Source organism: Thunnus maccoyii, chromosome 17, assembly GCF_910596095.1.
Source record: "Thunnus maccoyii chromosome 17, fThuMac1.1, whole genome shotgun sequence".
In the NCBI taxonomy this organism is placed as follows: Eukaryota; Metazoa; Chordata; class Actinopteri; order Scombriformes; family Scombridae; genus Thunnus; species Thunnus maccoyii.
This window is the reverse complement of record NC_056549.1, coordinates 180,001-202,159: the sequence shown is the minus strand read 5'-3', so window position 1 is coordinate 202,159 and position 22,159 is coordinate 180,001. Positions and strand designations below refer to the sequence as shown.

General features: G+C 47.5%; 1 protein-coding gene across 3 annotated transcripts in view; it reads right to left on the bottom strand.

Moving 5' to 3' along the window:
• ppp4r4 (protein phosphatase 4, regulatory subunit 4) overlaps nucleotides 1-22,159 on the bottom strand; it is a 38,383-nt gene that overhangs the window by 6,545 nt on the left and 9,679 nt on the right. The window contains exons 4-23 of one of the 3 annotated variants that reach the window (XM_042389870.1): nucleotides 16,477-16,579; nucleotides 16,219-16,366; nucleotides 15,507-15,580; nucleotides 15,165-15,271; nucleotides 14,922-15,029; nucleotides 14,715-14,836; nucleotides 14,467-14,589; nucleotides 13,224-13,366; nucleotides 8,289-8,408; nucleotides 6,988-7,065; nucleotides 6,414-6,497; nucleotides 3,038-3,211; nucleotides 2,827-2,932; nucleotides 2,505-2,652; nucleotides 2,266-2,410; nucleotides 966-1,004; nucleotides 793-864; nucleotides 651-714; nucleotides 432-506; nucleotides 76-166 (exon numbers count right to left, since the gene is read on the bottom strand). In XM_042389870.1, the coding sequence (XP_042245804.1) occupies nucleotides 76-166; nucleotides 432-506; nucleotides 651-714; nucleotides 793-864; nucleotides 966-1,004; nucleotides 2,266-2,410; nucleotides 2,505-2,652; nucleotides 2,827-2,932; nucleotides 3,038-3,211; nucleotides 6,414-6,497; nucleotides 6,988-7,065; nucleotides 8,289-8,408; nucleotides 13,224-13,366; nucleotides 14,467-14,589; nucleotides 14,715-14,836; nucleotides 14,922-15,029; nucleotides 15,165-15,271; nucleotides 15,507-15,580; nucleotides 16,219-16,366; nucleotides 16,477-16,579 (2,124 nt within the window). Of the gene's footprint in view, nucleotides 1-75; nucleotides 167-431; nucleotides 507-650; nucleotides 715-792; nucleotides 865-965; nucleotides 1,005-2,265; nucleotides 2,411-2,504; nucleotides 2,653-2,826; nucleotides 2,933-3,037; nucleotides 3,212-6,413; nucleotides 6,498-6,987; nucleotides 7,066-8,288; nucleotides 8,409-13,223; nucleotides 13,367-14,466; nucleotides 14,590-14,714; nucleotides 14,837-14,921; nucleotides 15,030-15,164; nucleotides 15,272-15,506; nucleotides 15,581-16,218; nucleotides 16,367-16,476; nucleotides 16,580-22,159 lie in introns of those variants that run through there. The other 2 variants (XM_042389871.1, XM_042389872.1) reach the window with 2 other exon arrangements.

Here is a 22,159-nt window from a genome sequence, read left to right as displayed (position 1 = left end):
CTACTGACCTCAAGCTGACCCTAACTTGAGCTGTAGCTGGTGTTAAGTTACTGTGTGACATTCAGGAGGTCTTACAGAGGTCTGTCCGAATTGGCAGGTTTGGAAGTCGTTGGCTGACTGCTGAGGGATCGACTCCGAGACAGTTTAGCCCTCCTCATCTCTTTACCTGCATGAGGAAGAAGAAATCATCATCATCATCATCATCATCATCATGTATTCTACAACACACAGATGATCGATGTTTCAATACCCTGTGACGCGTGCTTCAGTTTTCACTGCAAGAACTGAGCCTGAAAACATCATGTATGCACCAAACGGACTGCTACAAGATTTTACAAACTGTTACAAAGTCTTACAAAGAAAAAAAGGATTCTGCTGGACATTCACAGGTAAACCGTTTTCTTGTGACAGTTGCAGCATGCTGTTCTTACCAGAGGACCCGGCAGCTCCAGACGAAGACACAGACATAGACTTGGTTGCAGACAGACTGGTCTTACTGTCTCTTCCTGTCAAACAAAGGTGGTTTACACACTGGACTACAAAGCAAAGACACACTTGGATGAATACACTTTATTACAAATCCTCATACAGCAGAGTAAAAACTTCTGAGTCATATCAGCAAAAATAAAACATGCAGCAGGTCTGCTCACGTTTTCTCTCGGTGTGTTTCTCAGAGTTGAGTTTGCCGTCGCTCTGCTGGCGCTCCAGCTGTTCCTGACCACACAGGAGATGTCATTAAAACAAGACAGGAAGTGATTCAGACTGAGGGTGAACTGTCAGCTTTAGACTCACCATCTCCAGCAGCAGAGTCTCTTCCTTCTCTTTCTTCTGGTCCAGTAAATCCTTCTCCTGTCGTTTGTGAAACTGCAAACAGACACCACATGAAGGTTACAGTCGAGCCAAACTCTCAGCTGTGACTTCTTCACACTTCAGGTCTCATGAACATATGAACATATGCTGCTTACTGGCTCTGTGAGGTCCAGTTTGTCCAGTTCCAACACTGTCTGAAAAACAATATGAAAACAGTTCATCCATCAGTGATTATTCATCATTTAACAACGCAAAGCAGCAAAACTGATGTTCAAATATTTAAGACGTCTATGAATGAACATCTGGCGTCATGCAGCCTGAAGTTTGTCTTTATTTAATGATTCATTCATCAATAACTCTGACTCAGGTCTAAATAGTGAAACTTCTTGTGTTTTGAACCAACAAAGTGAAATAAGAGTCAACGTGATTGTTCAGGTTCACCAGGTAGAAGATGTTGCCATGGTAACTAATACGTACAACTGTGTTGCATCAGGTGATTCTTTTGGATGGTACAAGTATCTGATCTGGACTGGTCTCTGTAGACCAGATTCATGTCAGACCTGTAGAGTCCTCTGACGGGGTCTGGACTGGTCTTTGGATGGGTCAGGTAGTACAGGTGTTACCTGGCAGATGAGTCAGGTAGTACAGGTGTTACCTGGCAGATTAGTCAGGTGGTGCAGGTGTTACCTGGCGGATGAGTCAGGTGGTGCAGGTGTTACCTGGCAGATTAGTCAGGTGGTGCAGGTGTTACCTGGCGGATGAGTCAGGTGGTGCAGGTGTTACCTGGCAGATGAGTCAGGTAGTACAGGTGTTACCTGGCAGATGAGTCAGGTAGTACAGGTGTTACCTGGCGGATGAGTCAGGTGGTGCAGGTGTTACCTGGCAGATTAGTCAGGTGGTGCAGGTGTTACCTGGCAGATTAGTCAGGTAGTGCAGGTGTTACCTGGCAGATGAGTCAGGTAGTACAGGTGTTACCTGGCGGATGAGTCAGGTGGTGCAGGTGTTACCTGGCAGATGAGTCAGGTAGTACAGGTGTTACCTGGCAGATTAGTCAGGTGGTGCAGGTGTTACCTGGCGGATGAGTCAGGTAGCACAGGTGTTACCTGGCAGATGAGTCAGGTAGTGCAGGTGTTACCTGGCAGATGAGTCAGGTAGTGCAGGTGTTACCTGGCGGATGAGTCAGGTAGTGCAGGTGTTACCTGGCAGATTAGTCAGGTAGTGCAGGTGTTACCTGGCAGATTAGTCAGGTAGTGCAGGTGTTACCTGGCGGATGAGTCAGGTGGTGCAGGTGTTACCTGGCGGATTAGTCAGGTAGTGCAGGTGTTACCTGGCAGATTAGTCAGGTAGTACAGGTGTTATCTGGCAGATTAGTCAGGTAGTGCAGGTGTTATCTGGCAGATTAGTCAGGTAGTGCAGGTGTTACCTGGCAGATGAGTCAAGTAGTGCAGGTGTTACCTGGCGGATGGTGGCCACCACATCCTTGTCTTTCTCTCTGCAGAGCAGCTTCTGGACACAGAAGTCGAGCTGCTGCAGCAGCTGTTTGTCAGCTGGCAGGCGGAGCGACGAACGCAACCGGGGCAACAACTGGCACAGCTTGTACCTGACAGACAGGTGAACAGGCAGACAGGTGTGTTACATGTGATTTCACACAGACATATCTGACCCGCCTCACTGGACAGAACCGGCTGAGTTACCTGACGTTGGCGACGGGGTCATGGACCAGCTCCAGTGCCGGAATCAGGAAGTGTTTGTTGAAGTATTTCCGGGAGAAAATCTCGGTGGCCATTTCACAGACATCCAGGAACCTCAGCCGGTTCCAGTAGCTCCGCCCCTGAGCCAGATCTGAGGATCCACACAGAAACACACCAAAACAGGTCTGTCAGTGTTTCAGGTTCTGATGTGTTCTCACTGTTCCTGTTACTGTCTTGTACACATGGACCACTGTAAGGACTGTGACTGCAACTCGGGTCACCTATGCATATGTGACACCTGAGCCTGAAGGTGCAAAGTTCTGACCTTGGATCAGCCGCTCCATCATCTCCTGACGCTGCTCCTGTTTGCGGTTGTAGCGGAGGAATGTGCAGAATGTTCGAGCTGCTTCCTTCTGCACCGGCAACACCTTCTGCAACCACAGCAACCCGAGGAGTGTCAGCTGTCTGTTCACAGGGTTTACCTGATCATGTCTTATCGTATCATATCGTGTTGTGTCATGTCATGCTGTACTGACGTTGGTGGTGAGGATGACAAAGATGCGAGGGGAGAAGCTTTGGTGTAGCAGCTCTCCAGGCAGCAGTCTGGCCAGGCAGCTGTAACGTTGCAGCAGCTTCTCATGCAGCCGCCAACGCAGAGAACATCCAACTTTCTGCTCCGCCAACAGCAGAGCCGACAGCAACTCTGGGAACTGCAGAGAAACCAAAGGAACCACAGCAACACAGAGGAAAACAGATGAGCCAGAGGAACCTTTTCTCGAGAAGGTTGACAGGTCCACAACCGGGACAGTCCTCGGAGACTGAGGAACCTGAACCCCATGTAAGTGGGTTTTTTTCCTTGACAGCTGAGGTCATTCTCTTAGTAAATGGGACAACAGTAAGTGGTCTCAGCCATTTAGTGGGTTACAGGGAATTAAATGGCGCATGTAACTTGTGCATATATGCAAACTGCATTTATTTACTATTTTCAGATTCTAAAAGTAAATGGGTTTAGCTTTGAAATATGCACTGGTGTTTGTTGAAGTTTTGTTTAAATACTATTTGTTTAGAAAGGGCTGTTGCATCTCAGTAATTAAGAATTTAAGATAAAAGAGGGTTTTCTTTCTTTTTTTCTTATTAAAAGCTGCTTTGTTGTAAGAACAGTGTTTTGACATCATAGAATTCCATATGTATATCTGTATATATCTATATATCTATCTATATCTATTTGGTGGTTGGTGTTCAGCTGCAGGAGAGAGAGGTATGGAGATGGCAGAGCAGTGCCAGGTGAGTTGATTGGCACAGCTGGTGCTTGTTGGCTAATTATACTCTCCCTTTAACCCACAAAAAAACCCTCAAAATTGACCCAAGGATAACAGGTGTCATTATGTGCTGTCATCAAAAGGACTGAAATGGTTTCAAAACAGTATCCTGACTAAGAAATTATGAATTATTCTAACTATAGTTGAGATCAAAGGAAAATATGTTGATGGATTATAGCAGACTGGTATATGTAAAAGTTTAGTCAGGATACTGTTCTTCGTCCTGAGGACAACAGGAGGGCTACATGCAGTAGCATGCTGGACCTCAGATGACTGCTGCACACCACAGACAAACGGCGGAGCCTGTAAATATAATTTGTGGGACTGAGTGTCTCAAGTGACTGGACTGTGTGCACCAGAAGAAGCTGGGCAACCAAGTGTGTGTGTGTGTATATATATATATATATATATATATTGTGCATTGTATAATTGGATACACTGATATAAAGTCATGTATAACAGGATCGCTATGGGTGCCAATAACAGCCGTCAGAAATATGGTTCTGTTGCCACACCTTTTTTTGCCAAAGTGGCTTAAATATTCATGGTTTCCTCAGTGTGGGAGTTTTCATCATGTCTCTCTGAGGACTTTGAAAAAAAGAGATTTGAGTTCAAAATTAAGAGCACATCTAATTCACGCTAAAGCACATCTCTCTAAGAAAGTTAATGACAAGTGAACTGAGCAAGTTGTGGGACAGAGAAACAGACAAGCGAGAGAGAAACAGAAAAAGTGGAAAAGTTTTACAGCGTTTGTTTCTTGGGGTGTCGATGACGCCCGAGACTCTTGTAGAGGAATTGACAGGCACAATTTATTACCCAAGAGCCCCCTGACAGGGATGATGAGTATATGTTAAAGTCTGTTGGAGTCTGGAGCACCATTAGCACTGAATGAGTGTTATATTATCACCATGAAGGATAAATCCTCCACAGCTGGGAGATGGCGCTCCCCTGTTGGACACCAACAACAACAACAACAGTCATCAGAGGAGGAACACTAACCCTAACCCTTCAGGTGGAAAATGGAGCTGCAGGAGGTTACATCCATAGGATCAGATAGTAAAGGAGTTGCTGTTGTACCATCTATGGGTCATTCCACCCACCATATGCTGGACTGCTAAGCAAACATGATAAAGTGCCCTCTAAGGTGCCCCACAAAGGAGAGAAAGTCCTTTAATGACGGTCTAGTTATGGGTAAATCAGGATGAAATGCCCTATAGAGCCTCTATTATGTGACAGTCTGGAATGAAGAGCCCTCATCGTGCCCTTTCAGTGGAAGGAAATGTGATAGCGCCCTGTGAATGAAGAGGATGTAATGCAGTGCCCCATGATGCTGTTGTAATGGGATGAGCTGGAGGTTCTGTATGGCTGCCCTTCTAGTGAACAAAAAAAATGGAAAAGTGCAAGTCTAACATACTGAAGTGCAGGATTGGGTGCCCTTTCAGTGAAAAAGGTGCCCTGTAGGGTGCATTGAATGGGAGGAAGTCATGGTGAAGTGGGGGCCCATTGAATGTATCAGATGCCCTTTATATTTTTCTGCCGCTGCCCTTGAGACAGCCTGAGTCCGCCACCGCTACTGAGTCATCATTGAGATCAACAACAGAAGCCTCTCAAATGTCTCAAAGAACTAAGACTTGCATTTGAGTCTCAGGAACACCTATGAAGTGCAAAGACTGGTGTTTCAAATGTACAGCATTCATGTGTCATTATCCCAGAATGTCCAGTAAATCTGGCAGGATGAGACTTGTTATGTGCTCTGGGCCTGACTGTTTGCACTAAAAAGGGTTAGTATTGAAAAAACAACAAAAAAACTAAAAAATTGGACTCCATTGACGAACCTTCAGCTGTTGTGGTGTGCCATTCCCCAACTGTTCCTAGGTATGATTATTGTTGGGATATTGATCCCTCTCCAGTTATATGAGAAGTGTATGATTTTGTTGAGGCCCATACTGATGAAACATCTGTTAAAGTACGATTTCAACACCTATAGGTGCGTGTCTTATGTAGCATATGTAGGTGCAGATGTACAGTTTGAGAAGGTTGCCGGGTAATGGTATTATGGTCACATCGGATTTTGTTGCTTTGCTTGTTGATTTAAATGAGATGAAATAGTTTTGGAAGACTGGCGTCCCACATGTTGCTGCGGCTAGATCATCAGCACTGTCAGACCGTGATGTAGGAATGGCATTACAAGGTGTAGGTATGTGCAGTTGTATCACTGATTTAGCCACAGGTTAGAAGGTGAACTTTCCTACTGTGGTCCATAATTTTCTGATGGACATTTCTGAGTCTAAAAGTACCCATCCAGTATTGGAGGAGGTTCCTAAACAGTTGTGGGCAACTCACATGGGTCTGATAAAAGATGCCACTCCTCTAGCTGTGGTTCCTGAATCAGATTACAGGCCCAACAAATGACAGTATCCTCTGAAACCTGATGTAGAAGAAGGCATGACTCTCATTATTGAGCAACTCTTGAAAGATGAAATTATTGTTCCCCCCAAACCTCCAGCATGCAGCAAGGTTATATTAGGGAACCAGAGAACACAGACGAACCACAGGAGAACTAGAGAACCAGGACTGGTTTTGGTTTTCTAACCTTGTTGTCCAGCGTCAGGTTCTCTCCTCTGGACAGAACCGCCTCCAGAGTTTCCTCCAGGTGATTCATCAGAGCATCCAACACCTGAGCAACAACAACCACAATCAGAGCTGCTGCAGGTATAAAACAAACACCTGAACATCAGATAAAACACTTCAATGTTCTCTGTCAGTCAGAGGTCAGATTGTGGGTCAGAGGTCAGATTGTGGGTCAGAGGTCAGACTGTGAGTCAGAGGTCAGATTGTGGGTCAGAGGTCAGACTGTGAGTCAGAGGTCAGATTGTGGGTCAGAGGTCAGATTGTGGGTCAGAGGTCAGATTGTGGGTCAGAGGTCAGACTGTGAGTCAGAGGTCAGATTGTGGGTCAGAGGTCAGACTGTGGGTCAGAGGTCAGATTGTGGGTCAGAGGTCAGACTGTGTGATGATTCTTTAAGCAGCACATGAATGAAATGATCAATAAACATCAGTAAGTACAACAAACACTCAGCTCACTGCTGATGGTTTACAGGTTAGAAACTGAGGAGAATGGAGCATCCTGATTGGTGGAGCAGTGCGGCAGGGGGCTCGGCCTCTCACCTCCAGAGCATCGTCCTGCAGCAGAGCCAGAAGCTCTTTGTGGACCAACTGGACGTTTGAACCAAGCAGCTTCACCACCTGACAGGAAGGGGCGGGGAGAGGCGGAGCCATCGTGTGACATCAGAGAAGACAGCATCATGTGACATTAGTAAAGACAGCATCATGTGACATTAGTAAAGACAGCATCATGTGACATTAGTAAAGACAGCATCATGTGACATTAGTAAAGACAGCATCATGTGACATTAGTAAAGACAGCATCAGAGCACTGTGGTTACATTATATATTATTTATATAAATATATATGTGCAAGTATTAGACTTTAGAAACAGAGTCAGAACCTGAAGACAGACAGGTTATGGCCAGCGCTGCAGTGCCCCCCCCCCCCCCGCTGGTACAGAGGGGTTGGGCCAGCGCTGCAGTGCCCCCCCCCGCTGGTAAAGAGGGGTTGGGTCAGCGCTGCAGTACCCCCCCCCCCCCCCCCCGCTGGTACAGAGGGGTTGGGTCAGCGCTGCAGTGCCCCCCCCCCCCCCCACTGGTACAGAGGGGTTGGGCCAGCGCTGCAGTGCCCCCCCCCCCGCTGGTACAGAGGGGTGGGGCCAGCGCTGCAGTACCCCCCCCCCGCTGGTAAAGAGGGGTTGGGTCAGCGCTGCAGTGCCCCCCCCTGCTGGTACAGAGGGGTTGGGTCAGCGCTGCAGTGCCCCCCCCTGCTGGTACAGAGGGGTTGGGCCAGCGCTGCAGTGCCCCCCCCCGCTGGTACAGAGGGGTTGGGCCAGCGCTGCAGTACCCCCCCCCCGCTGGTACAGAGGGGTTGGGCCAGCGCTGCAGTACCCCCCCCCCGCTGGTAAAGAGGGGTTGGGCCAGCGCTGCAGTGCCCCCCCCCCCCGCTGGTACAGAGGGGTTGGGCCAGCGCTGCAGTACCCCCCCCCCGCTGGTACAGAGGGGTTGGGCCAGCGCTGCAGTACCCCCCCCCTGCTGGTACAGAGGGGTTGGGCCAGCGCTGCAGTGCCCCCCCCCCCCCGCTGGTACAGAGGGGTTGGGCCAGCGCTGCAGTACCCCCCCCCCGCTGGTACAGAGGGGTTGGGCCAGCGCGGCAGTGCCCCCCCCCTGCTGGTACAGAGGGGTTGGGCCAGCGCTGCAGTGCCCCCCCCCCCCGCTGGTACAGCTGCTGTGTGTGAGTCTATAGTCGCTTGTTTTGTGTTTGTAACAGCTGAAGTTTGTTTGATGGTAACGTCTGGTGCTGATTGGACGAGCTGTTGGCTTACAGCCGGTCTCTGAGGACAGAAGACGTTCGCTCTCACCTGGTGGAAACTGGCTGCAGCACTTCGCCGAACGCTGACCTCTGGGTCACAACACAGACTGCAGAGAGACGGGTACAACTCAGACAGAAAGTGAGACGGGTCAGCAAACACCACCATGGCCTGCAGACAGACAGAGAGAGAGACAGGTGACAGATCAACCTGTGCTGCGGTCAGAAAGTGAAGCAAATTTTCGTTTGTGTTATTTGTGTGAGTTTGACCATCGGATCATTTGTGTTTACTGTACTTTAAATTGTAAGCTAGATAACAACAGAGCAGCGACTGTTTGTTTTCAGTTCAGCTTCTGACTGAACTCAGTAGAAACTTTCTGTTTTTCCCTCCAGTCCTCTTTCCCCCTCTCCTCTCTCTACATTTATTAAGTACAATGATAAATGTCAATTTTTATTTTTCAAATCAATTTTATTTATATAGTGAATAGTGGTACGAGTAATAAATGTAGTTTATTTGCAGTGTTGGAGGTGAGGTTTAATGAATTGGAAGTGCGGCTCCACATCATGGAAAACCAATCAGTAGCTAATGTAGTTAGCCAGCCCCCAGTATCCGGTGCGGGCCGACCTAGCGTAGCTCCCACTCCCCCGGTAGTTCCCGAGCAGCCGGGAAGCCAGGGTGTCTGGGTGACTGTCTGAAGGAAGCATAGCCCTAAGCAGAAGCCCACGGTTCACCACCAACCAGTTTCTAACTGGTTCTCCCCCCTCAGCAACACACCCGCTGAGAAACCAACTCTGATTATTGGCAGCTCCATAGTCAGAAACGTGAAGTTAGCAACACCAGCAGCCATAGTTAAATGTATTCCTGGGGCCAGAGCGGACGACACTGAATCACATTTAAAACTGCTGGATAAGAATAAACGTAAATATGGTACGATTGTTATTCATGTTGATGGGAACGACTCCTGATTACACCAATCAGAGGTCACCAAATTTAATGTTGACTCGGTGTGAACATTTGCAAAGACGATGTGGGACTCTGTAGTTTCCTCTGGACCGCTGCCTGATCTGACCAGTGATGTCATGTATAGTCACATGTCATCATTCAACCGCTGGCTGTCGAGGTGGTGTCCAGCAAACGATGTGGGCTTCATAGATAACTGGCAGACTTTCTGGGGAAGACCTGGTCTGATTAGGAGAGACGGCATACATCCCACTTTGGATGGAGCTGCTCTCATATCCAGAAATATGGCTGAGTTTATTAGTAAACCAAAACCATGACAACCCAGAGCTGAGACCAGGAAGCAGAGCTGCAGTCCTACACGCTTCTCTGCACCTCCATTAGAGCAGTTACCCACCCAAAACCACATAGAGACTGTGTCTGTCCCCAAAACCACATAGAGACCACGTCTGTCCCCAAAACCACATAGAGACTGCGTCTGTCCCCAAAACCACATAGAGACCACGTCTGTCCCCAAAACCACATAGAGACTGCGTCTGTCCCCAAAACCACATAGAGACCGCGTCTGTCCCCAAAACCACATAGAGACCACGTCTGTCCCCAAAACCACATAGAGACTGCGTCTGTCCCCAAAACCACATAGAGACCACGTCTGTCCCCAAAACCACATAGAGACCGCGTCTGTCCCCAAAACCACATAGAGACCGCGTCTGTCCCCAAAACCACATAGAGACCGTGTCTGTCCCCAAAACCACATACAGACCATGTCTGTCCCCAAAGTCTCTAAAGACTCTCCAGCTGGTCCAGAATGCAGCTGCACGTGTTCTGACTAAAACTAGAAAAAGAGATCACATTTCTCCCATTTTAGCTTCGCTGCATTGGCTTCCTGTAAAATCTAGAATAGAATTTAAAATCCTTCTCCTAACTTACAAAGCCCTTAATGGTCAAACACCATCATATCTTGAAGAGCTCATAATACCGTATTATCCCACTAGAACACTGCGCTCCCAGTATGCAGCTTACTGGTGGTTCCTACAGTCTTTAAAAGTAGAATGGGAGGCAGAGCCTTCAGCTATCAGGCTCCTCTTCTATGGAACCATCTACCAGATTGGGTCCGGGGTGCAGACACCCTCTCTATGTTTAAGAGTAGGCTTAAAACTTTCCTTTTTGATAAAGCTTATAGTTAGGGCCGACCAGGCTCGCCTTGGATCAGCCCTTAGTTATGCTGCTATAGGCCTAGACTGCTGGGGGACTTCCCATGATGCACTGGGCTCCTCTCTCCTCCTCCTCTCCATTCATTCATGTACCGTTAATGCATGTTACTAATTGAGCTTTTACCCTGGAGTTTTTGTGCTTTCTCGTCACACAGGATGAGGGACTTTGACCCCCTGGTTATGGATGGCATGGACCTGTGGGTGTCCTGCCTCGACACCCACTCCCACTATTATTATTAATAGTCATATTTCTATCATATTTCTATTATTATTGTTATAATTGTTATTATTGTTTTTATTATGCTTCTCTGTGTCTCCCTCCTTCTTTCCCTCTCAACCCAACCGGTCGAGGCAGATGGTGCCCACCTAGAGTCCGGTTCTGCTCGAGGTTTCTTCCCTTTAAAAGCCAGGTGTTCTTGCACCTCGGCAGATTGCTATTATGACGGCACATTTGCCAAGTAGTAAGATGGAACGCTTCTCTGCAGAGGAAGGGGATCTGCTCGAGCATGAAGTGAAAGTGCACGATCCATAACGAGCACACTGGCCCCTGCTGCTCCTGGACCATCCCGTGGTCAGCCCCAGACCACCAGTTTAAGATCTTGTTCATTCATTTGTTTGAAAATTTCTTTTCATTTGTTTTCTGAGAAGGTTTAATTTTTTAATTACAGCTTTGTTTCTCTTGAAAAGTAACAGGTCAAATCAGCAGCGTTTTATTTGCTGAAAATATGAAAACCTGATCACTGTTATCTCAAAAATGTCTCAAAAAAAGAATATTTGTTAAATATTGTTCAGAAATTAAATCATTAATTTGAATCATGTAAAGAATCATCAGCAGTTATCAGGACTTGATGAGCTCTCCAAGGTTCTGATCCTGCTGCTAACAGCAGCTGGAAGCTGTTCAGAGTTCTTTCCTTCTTTAGTTTAATCATTGTTTTCACCTCGTTTATTTCCCCATGTGTTCCTCATGTCATCATGTACTGATGCAGCAGGAAAGTCGATCCGTATCTGATCCGTTATTGAAATCCGTCTGCTCGGTCTTGACAGACATCCTCAACCTGACGGGTCTGTTTAAATACATACATGTGTTGCCATAATATGGTCAAATAATTACACAATTTCATCCGATTAGCTAATTCTGATAAATATTATGACTAACCATTATGACATGTATTTTTTAAAATGTTAATGTAGCCTACACAATAATAATCTTTCACATTGTAATCCTTTTATTTATAATCTGCTGCTGCACGTCCATGTGTGTGTAACAAGCAGAGTGAATGTTATGCACCTGCCTATGTAGACGCATATTACTGTCTTGATAATGTGCCTTAAAATAACAGTGAAACACTGCGCCATAAACTTCAGACCAGATTTTTGTTGGTCGATTGTACAATCGCTTTCCGCTGCCTCAAGACAGCAGTGCACCAACAATGCGTCTGACCACACCTCATTTTAAGACCAACAGGCTAATGGGTGCTCAGATGGGCGCAAATGCATTTGCTATTTAAACAATGTGGGTGCTGGACGGGAACATGACAACTGCATCGGTCTTCAACTAGCAGAGACACTTGCGCTGCTGTCAGGCGTAAAATAGGGCCCCTAATGTTTAAGAGTCATCATTTAATTCTCCTATTTTGTTGTAGTATTGCAGTGTTGGTGTTAATTCATTTTAGATTTTTATGAATGAATCCTCTTCTGTTTACTCTAGATTTGACTGATTTAAGTGGTCGGGGGACAAACACAGCCTCTGTGTAGTATTCGGTGGGTAACTGCTCTAATGGAAGCACAGAGAAGCGTGTAGGACTGCAGCTGGACGCCACCTTGAGAGCCAGCGGTTGAATGATGACATGTGGCTATACTTGTCATCACTGGTCAGATTACGCAGGGTCCCAGAGAAAACTACAGCGTCCATCATTGTCTGCATATGTTCACACTGACCCAACTTACTGCATTCACACCGATATGAATAACAATCGTATTTACGTTTCTCCGTAGCCAGCAGTTTTAGATTTGATTCTCTGGTCCCAGGAATACATTTAACTATGGCTGCTGGTGTCGCTTACTTCACGTTTCTGACTATGGAGCTGCCAATAATCAGAGTTTGTTTCTCAGCAGGTGTGTTGCTGAGTGGGGAGAACCAGTTAGAAACGTGAACTGGTTGGTGGTGAACCGTGGGCTTCTGCTTAGGGCTATGCTTCCTTCAGACAGTCACCCAGTGGGAGCTACGCTAGGTCGGCCCGCACCGGATACTGGGGGCTGGCTAACTACATTAGCTACTGATTGGTTTTCTGTGGTGCGGAGCCGCGCTTCCAATTCACTGAACCTCACCTCCAACACTGCAAATAAACTACATTTATTACACGTATCACTATCACTAAAGGAGGCAGAGGAATAACTAAACATATGACACACTGAGCAAGAAAGAGCAGGAGAGCGAGAGGGAGAGAGAGAAGCCATCGCTAACTGCTGAGTTAAGTTAGCTGCTAAGCTAAGTTAGCTGCTAAGCTAACTGCTGAGCTAAAATAACTAACAACCGAAGCTGCATTAGCAAGAAAGTCGCTATAAGGACAGAGCTAAGAGTGCTTGAGCAAACCTAGCGTAAGTTTAAATATACAGCAGGTAATTATCCATAGTAATGAAGAACATAGCAAAATTAATTAATTAAAACTTTTATTTTAATTAAAACATTTCAACTAGTGCGGACACATATTTGCATAAATTCATGTCTTTGGATTTAGTTTGTATCACTACATGCTCTGTCTGAGCATAAAGTTGTGCTGGTTGTGTGTGTGCCTGCATGCCTGCGTGTGTGTACCGGCAGGTTGTAGCAGCAGTTGCAGCGGATCAGTGTCGACTCGTTGTTGCCGTCAGTCTGATTTCCTTCAGCCTGCAGACCAGCGACACACAGCAGCTTAAACCTCTGCAGCAACCGGCTCCTCTGCTCGTCTGACAGGCAGCCTGCAACAAAAAGACTCGTCAAGACACGACTTGTCGGAGACACCACGACTTGTCGGAGACATGATGACTCATCAGAGACGCACGAAAACCACACGTCCACAAAACACATGTAAACTGGATCCCATGACTCTTCCAGTATCCCAGCAGCTGGTCCTCTGTTCCAGGTCCAGCGAATCACCACTCTGGTTGATCACAGACCTTTGACCTAAGGGTTACGGTTAGCTTTCTTTATCAACAATCAATGACAAACACAGACATCCAATAACAAAACTTCACTCAGGTCAGATCAGGTGGGCCATTCCTTCCAAACTTCCACCTCCAGGTTTTTCAGTCATTGCCCACATGAGCATGAAACTCTCCCAGCAGAAATATGGAATCCAGACTCCAGTAAGGTGGGATACTCTGAACTGTTTGCTGCATAAACACAGACGACAGTCAGATACAGAATCGACCTCTAAGCTGGAGGCTCATGAATATTAGTTCTGGGCCCTGCGAAGAGGTGAGACCGACTAAATGTAGTTGCTCCACCTTCTGAACCAACCTCGCCCAAGGTTGGTTTAGAAGGTAGAGCAGTAGCAACTACCATATACTGACAAGTACTTATCAATATATCACCGTCCATATCAGACAGTGATGTTTCATGTCCTTACAGTCAGTTTCTGCAGCCTGGGGTCAGCATGCCAAGAGCTAACCTTCATCCTACATCCAGCCCTGCAGGCGGTCGACCCACAAGGTGGCAGATCCATCCCTTTGGGCTGAGCCTGACCGGGCCTCATGGGTGTAGACCTGAATACCAGGTGCTCACCTTTGAGCTCCCCTCTTGGGCCTAGATCCAGCAGAGGGCCCCCTGGAAGGAGTTTTTGCCCTCAACATCACAGCTCTCAAGGTCAAGAATTTATGCAAACCAGTCCACCATGTTAAGGTGGTGATCCTCTGAGTGTTTCTGAACTGAACGCCAGTTCTCCAGAAACAACTGATGTAACATAAACTGCATCATTTCCCTACATATCATCTTCTTTTATTCTTAATATCCTTAATTCAGTTTCAGCTGATGTGGACTCCTACTGTTTCTACTGTGTGACATCAGAGTTGCAGCTCACCTGCCAGTCCGCTGCAGAGTTTCCCAAACTGGAATGACAATGATGCCACGACAGCTTCGTCTGCCTGTGACGACGCCTCGCACACTGACATCACCAGGGGAACAACAACATGGAGTCTGTCATCTACAGAAGAGGGAAGAGTTACTGCTGCTCACAATAAGCAACACTTTTATTTCTGTCTTCGTCTGACTAAACAGCTCACAGTCTGAGGGAACCGTTTCTAACCATAGCTCTGCCTGATGACTCACCGCTATCAATCACCTCCATCAGGTTGATGATAGTGTTGAAGGCAGCCAGGCGGACACTGCTCTCCTCGTCTCCGGCGAGATCCACCAGTTCGGGGAGGAGCTCCGTCCTGGTGTCATCCACCCTGAAGGACCAACAGGAGACACACTGTATCATCTCTGAAATGCTTGCTTTGTGTTTACTTTCATTCTGCGTTTGGTTAAATGTACCCGGTCGCCCTGGCGATGTTCTCCAGCTGACGACACATACCAACTCGGACCTCAAACTCCACATCCTGACATAAAGAACGAGCCAATGGCAGCAGCTCCTTCTTCACTCTGACAGAAAATCATTCCTGTTAATATCAGACCAGGTGTAACAACGCCATATACAAAAATATCTATGATCAACGTCATCCGATCAATAATCAGTCTACAGTGTGTACAGTGTTCAGTGTGTACAGTGTAGCTCACATGTGGGAATCAAACTTGCAGGCAACTTTCCCCAAAATGCGACAGCTGGCCAGACGAGCCTGAAGAGAGTGAGACAGCTGAGACTGATAGAGGAGAGGGTTCAGCACCTAGGGAGACAGACAGGTAGAAGTTTAGTCACATGGACTGACAGGTGGAGAGCAGAACAATACAGATTATAGACAAGTCTTCAACTTCTGGGCATTTCTCAAATCTAGTTGCTCAGATTGTGTTGATGATGTAATTTTGTGCTTAAACTATTCTGTTCTGATTAATAATCAGTTATATTGATACTGATGAATAATCACTTATACTGACACTGATCAGTAATCCTGATCACTGTACCTCCTGTTTGATGGTCTCCTTTGGTAGGGCGTTGATGGCTGACAGCAGAGTCTCTAGCCAGGCGTTGCTCACCACTGTCAGCAACAAACAACCAAAACACAGCAACATCAAGACTGATGTCTGGGCCGAGTTAGCTATGAAACTGTGAATTATTAGACGCTAAAGGCTAATCGTATGTTTTTAGGACTTTTATTTGTGAAGCATTTGTGTTTTCTTTTGATTCACCCTTTGAACTAGTTTTCTATTCATTGTAGTGATTTTCACTCAGATTAGACCCTGCATGCTTTCCACACTCTCTCTTTCTTTACTAACGTACACACACATCCCTGCCGCGGTATCTCCAGCTCGGTGTTAGGAGGGAGTGAGTAGTATAAAAGTTTCATTTTTGGCTCTGATTTTAATTCTCCCGCCTAGTCGCCATTTCCTTTTGTCTAATTCTCGAATTCCTTACACACATGGTCTCATCTGCACTATTTTGGGTCCACGCCATTTTCCTTTTTACACACACACACACACACACACACACACACACACACACACACACACACACACACACTGTATATGATTACACCATTAGCTAAGATTTCCAATTGTGCCTTGTGTTTGTTATACTTGAATAGTATTGGCTGTATAGTTACTACTGTTAAAGTGTAGTAATCATGTCATCCTCAGCCATACAAAGTAACACAGTCTGTGGTTCAGGTGTTGTTACCTGTGTCTCGGTGGTTCAGGTGGAGCAGGACGGTCTTCAGGATGGAGTAAGTGTGTGTGTGGATCAGGATGATGTCGTCTTGTAGGATGGTTAAGAATGAAGTGGCGGCTGCCAGCTGGATCTCAGCTCCTGCTCCGTTCAAGACCTCCTGAGTCAGACAGACAGACAGACAGACAGATAGACAGGTTACCTGTATGACACACCTGCCTTCATACAGTTGAAGCAAAGACAGTAGAGGTGATAGTTCTGCATACGTACCCGGACCTTTGGTACGACCCGACGGAACGTCTCAGCCGGATTCTGACGGACAAGACTCGGCAGGTTACTGATGACACTCGCTCTCTGCACCTCCTGACCCACACTGACCCGAGGAGGAAACACAGAAAAAGACAAACAGAGAATACAGAGAGAACGTTGTCTGAACTTTCTACTCATGGTTCTGTCTTCAGAAACCTGTCCAACAACAAACAGCAGCAAACATCTGTTTACACAGAGTTGATGATGACTCTGGTTCTTCAGGATGAGATGTTCTTATAGAGACCCACAACTGAGGGAGACGACCAACGTTTCTTTAACCAGGACCACCATCTTTCTCTAACCTTAACCAGGTGGTCGTTACTGTAACCATGACAACAAACCTCCCCTGTGAGATACTGACAGGGGTCAGATACTGTCGGGGGTCAGATACTGACAGGGATCAGATATTGAGGTCCTGGCTCTCTGACAGGTTTCAGAATGAATGAGTTCAGTGAACTAGTTTGGATCCTGTGGGATCAGACTGCAGGATGATGGGTTACTGGGTCAGAGGGAGGAGGACTGACATCATTAAACAAGAAAAGCTGTTTCATGTCTTACTGATGTTTGTCTCAGAGTCTGTCTGAAAATAAGAACAGGAATTAGCCTCCTGGGTTAGCTGCTGTAGCTAACAGCAGAATCAGAACCTGAACCAGGTTCTGAGGATTTGCACATACTGTGCAGTAGGTTTGCACATACTGGGAAATTCCCAGTGGGAATTTGTCTTGGTGTTGTGGTGCATAACAGTCAAAAACGTACACAAAATGAAGTAATCCTAAATAATGAAAAAAAGAAATATAGTAAGTGAAAAGAGCTGCTACAGGTTTCAAGTTTAAGTTGAAGAGAATAAAATGAAATGTATAAAATATTGACCAAGAGTAAACAGCATATGCAGTGTGTAATTAATAATAATAATAATGATAAAAAGAAGAAGAATACAAGTTTTGTTAATTTGTGCAAAAGTAAGATCAGATTTTAGTCAGATTTTATGTTAGTACAACGTATGGTGTCCATGGGGGGTAGAGTCCATGTCAGTGGGGGTCCCGGCCCTTGATGATGTGGCTGCAGTCGGGAAGAAACTCTTCTTTTGGTGAGAGGTTCAGCCTATTGCCAGAGGGAGCAGGGGAGCATCTGGTGATGGAGGAGGTGAGGATGGACTCAGTAATGAACTCAGTGTTGGAGGAGGTGAGAATGGAGGAAGTGTTGGAGGAGGTGAGGATAGAGGAAGTGTTGGAGGAGGTGAGGATGGAGGAAGTGTTGGAGGAGGTGAGGATGGAGGAAGTGTTGGAGGAGGTGAGGATATTGGAAGTGTTGGAGGAGGTGAGGATGGAGGAAGTGTTGGAGGAGGTGAGGATAGAGGAAGTGTTGGAGGAGGTGAGGATGGAGGAAGTGTTGGAGGAGGTGAGGATGGAGGAAGTGTTGGAGGAGGTGAGGATGGAGGAAGTGTTGGAGGAGGTGAGGATAGAGGAAGTGTTGGAGGAGGTGAGGATGGAGGAAGTGTTGGAGGAGGTGAGGATGGAGGAAGTGTTGGAGGAGGTGAGGATAGAGGAAGTGTTGGAGGAGGTGAGGATGGAGGAAGTGTTGGAGGAGGTGAGGATGGAGGAAGTGTTGGAGGAGGTGAGGATGGAGGAAGTGTTGGAGGAGGTGAGGATAGAGGAAGTGTTGGAGGAGGTGAGGATAGAGGAAATGTTGGAGGAGGTGAGGATGGAGGAAGTGTTGGAGGAGGTGAGGATGGAGGAAGTGTTGGAGGAGGTGAGGATGGAGGAAGTGTTGGAGGAGGTGAGGATAGAGGAAGTGTTGGAGGAGGTGAGGATAGAGGAAGTGTTGGAGGAGGTGAGGATGGAGGAAGTGTTGGAGGAGGTGAGGATAGAGGAAGTGTTGGAGGAGGTGAGGATGGAGGAAGTGTTGGAGGAGGTGAGGATGGAGGAAGTGTTGGAGGAGGTGAGGATAGAGGAAGTGTTGGAGGTGTAGAAGTGCATCATCATTGACTTTGGCAGGTCGAACTTCTTCATCCTCTGTTGAGCCTTCTTGATGAGGCTGCTGATGTTCAGCTCCACCTGCAGGTCCTGGCTGATGATGATTATAGTGATGATGATGATGATCATGGTGATGAGTCACATGGGGTGATGGAGCTGCATTCCTTCTGAAATCTACGGCCAAATCCACTGTGTTTACAGCGTTGAGTCAAGTCATCAGATGGTCAACTTCAAGTGCAGGTGGACTCAGGTGAGCTCAGACTCAGGTGGGACTAGACTCAGGTGAGTTCAGACTCCGGTTAGACTAGACTCAGGTGAGACTAGACTCAGGTGAGACTAGACTCAGGTGAGTTCAGACTCAGGTGAGACTAGACTCAGGTGAGTTCAGACTCAGGTAAGTTCAGACTCAGGTGAGACTAGACTCAGGTGAGACTAGACTCAGGTAAGTTCAGACTCAGGTGAGACTAGACTCAGGTGAGTTCAGACTCAGGTGAGTTCAGACTCAGGTAAGCCTAGACTCAGGTAAGCCTAGACTCAGGTGAGACTAGACTCAGGTGAGACTAGACTCAGGTGAGTTCAGACTCAGGTGAGACTAGACTCAGGTGAGACTAGACTCAGGTGAGTTCAGACTCAGGTGGGACTAGACTCAGGTGAGCTCAGACTCCGGTGGGACTAGTCTCAGGTGAGACTAGACTCAGGTGAGACTAGACTCAGGTGAGTTCAGACTCAGGTGAGACTAGACTCAGGTGAGACTAGACTCAGGTGAGTTCAGACTCAGGTGGGACTAGACTCAGGTGAGCTCAGACTCAGGTGAGACTAGACTCAGGTGAGTTCAGACTCAGGTGGGACTAGACTCAGGTGAGCTCAGACTCCGGTGGGACTAGTCTCAGGTGAGACTAGACTCAGGGGAGCTCAGACTCAGGTGAGACTAGACTCAGGTGAGCTCAGACTCAGGTGAGACTAGACTCAGGTGAGACTAGACTCAGGTGAGCTCAGACTCAGGTGAGACTAGACTAAGGTGAGCTCAGACTCAGGTGAGACTAGACTCAGGTGAGACTAGACTCAGGTGAGCTCAGACTCAGGTGAGACTAGACTCAGGTGAGACTAGACTCAGGTGAGCTCAGACTCAGGTGAGACTAGACTAAGGTGAGCTCAGACTCAGGTGAGACTAGACTCAGGTGAGACTAGACTCAGGTGAGCTCAGACTCAGGTGAGACTAGACTCAGGTGAGACTAGACTCAGGTGAGACTAGACTCAGGTGAGCCTAGACTCAGGTGAGCTCAGACTAAGGTGAGACTACACTCGGGTGAGACTAGATTCAGGTGAGACTAGATTCAGGTGAGACTAGACTCAGGTGAGCTCAGACTCAGGTGAGAATAGACTCAGGTAAGCCCAGACTCAGGTGAGCTCAGACTCAGGTGAGATCATACTCAGGTGAGCTCAGACTCAGGTGAGCTCAGACTCAGGTGAGACTAGACTCAGGTGAGTTCAGACTCAGGTGCGACTAGACTCAGGTGAGCTCAGACCCAGGTGAGCTCAGACTCAGGTGAGACTAGACTAAGGTGACCTCAGACTCAGGTGAGTTCAGACTCAGGTGACCTCAGACTCAGGTGACCTCAGACTCAGGTAAGCCTAGACTCAGGTGAGCTCAGACTCAGGTGAGCTCAGACTCAGGTGAGCTCAGACTCATGTGAGACTAGACTCAGGTGAGCTCAGACACAGGTGAGCCTAGACTCAGGTGAGCTTGGACTCAGGTGAGCTCAGACCCAGGTGAGCTCAGACTCAGGTGAGCTCAGACTCAGGTGAGATCAGACTCAGGTGAGTTCAGACTCAGGTAAGCCTAGACTCAGGTGAGGTTAGACTCAAGTGAGTTCAGACTCAAGTGAGTTCAGACTCAGGTGAGTTCAGACTCAGATGAGCTCAGACTCAGGTGAGCTCAGACTCAGGGGAGCTCAGACACAGGTGAGCCTAGACTCAGGTGAGTTCAGACTCAGGTGAGTTCAGACTCCGGTTAGACTAGACTCAGGTGAGCTCAGACCCAGGTGAGCTCAGACTCAGGTGAGACTAGACTAAGGTGACCTCAGACTCAGGTGACCTCAGACTCAGGTGACCTCAGACTCAGGTAAGCCTAGACTCAAGTGAGCTCAGACTCAGGTGAGTTCAGACTCATGTGAGACTAGACTCAGGTGAGCTCAGACTCAGGTGAACTCAGACACAGGTGAGCCTAGACTCAGGTGAGTTTGGACTCAGGTGAGCTCAGACCCAGGTGAGCTCAGACTCAGGTGAGCTCAGACTCAGGTGAGTTCAGACTCAGGTAAGCCTAGACTCAGGTGAGGTTAGACTCAAGTGAGTTCAGACTCAGGTGAGTTCAGACTCAGGTGAGGTTAGACTCAGGTGAGGTTAGACTCAAGTGAGTTCAGACTCAGGTGAGTTCAGACTCAGGTGAGGTTAGACTCAGGTGAGGTTAGACTCAAGTGAGTTCAGACTCAGGTGAGTTCAGACTCAGGTGAGACTAGACTCAGGTGAGGTTAGACTCAAGTGAGTTCAGACTCAGGTGAGACTAGACTCAGGTGAGTTCAGATTCAGGTGTGTTCAGACTCAGGTGAGCTCAGACTCAGGTGAGCTCAGACTCCGGTGAGCTCAGACTCAGGTGAGCTCAGACTCAGGTGAGCTCAGACTCCGGTGAGACTAGACTCAGGTGAGCTCAGACTCAGGTGAGCTTGGACTCAGGTGAGGTTAGACTCAAGTGAGCTCAGACTCAGGTGAGCTTGGACTCAGGTGAGGTTAGACTCAAGTGAGCTCAGACTCCAGTGAGCTCAGACTCAGGTGAGCTCAGACTCAGGTGAGACTAGACTCAGGTGAGACTAGACTCAGGTGAGTTCAGACTCAGGTGAGTTCAGACTCAGGTGAGACTAGACTCAGGTGAGTTCAGACTCAGGTGAGTTCAGACTCAGGTGAGACTAGACTCAGGTGAGTTCAGACTCAGGTAAGCCTAGACTCAGGTAAGCCTAGACTCAGGTGAGACTAGACTCAGGTGAGACTAGACTCAGGTGAGTTCAGACTCAGGTGAGACTAGACTCAGGTGAGACTAGACTCAGGTGAGTTCAGACTCAGGTGAGACTAGACTCAGGTAAGCTCAGACTCAGGTGAGACTAGACTCAGGTGAGACTAGACTCAGGTGAGTTCAGACTCAGGTGAGACTAGACTCAGGTGAGACTAGACTCAGGTGAGTTCAGACTCAGGTGAGACTAGACTCAGGTGAGACTAGACTCAGGTGAGTTCAGACTCAGGTGAGTTCAGACTCAGGTGAGACTAGACTCAGGTGAGACTAGACTCAGGTAAGTTCAGACTCAGGTGAGACTAGACTCAGGTGAGTTCAGACTCAGGTAAGTTCAGACTCAGGTGAGACTAGACTCAGGTGAGACTAGACTCAGGTAAGTTCAGACTCAGGTGAGACTAGACTCAGGTGAGCTTAGACTCAGGTGAGTTCAGACTCAGGTGAGCTCAGACTCAGGTGAGTTCAGACTCAGGTGAGACTAGACTCAGGTGAGCTCAGACTCAGGTGAGACTAGACTCAGGTGAGCTCAGACTTAGGTGAGGTCAGACTCAGGTGAGACTAGACTCAGGTGAGACTAGACTCAGGTGAGTTCAGACTCAGGTGAGACTAGACT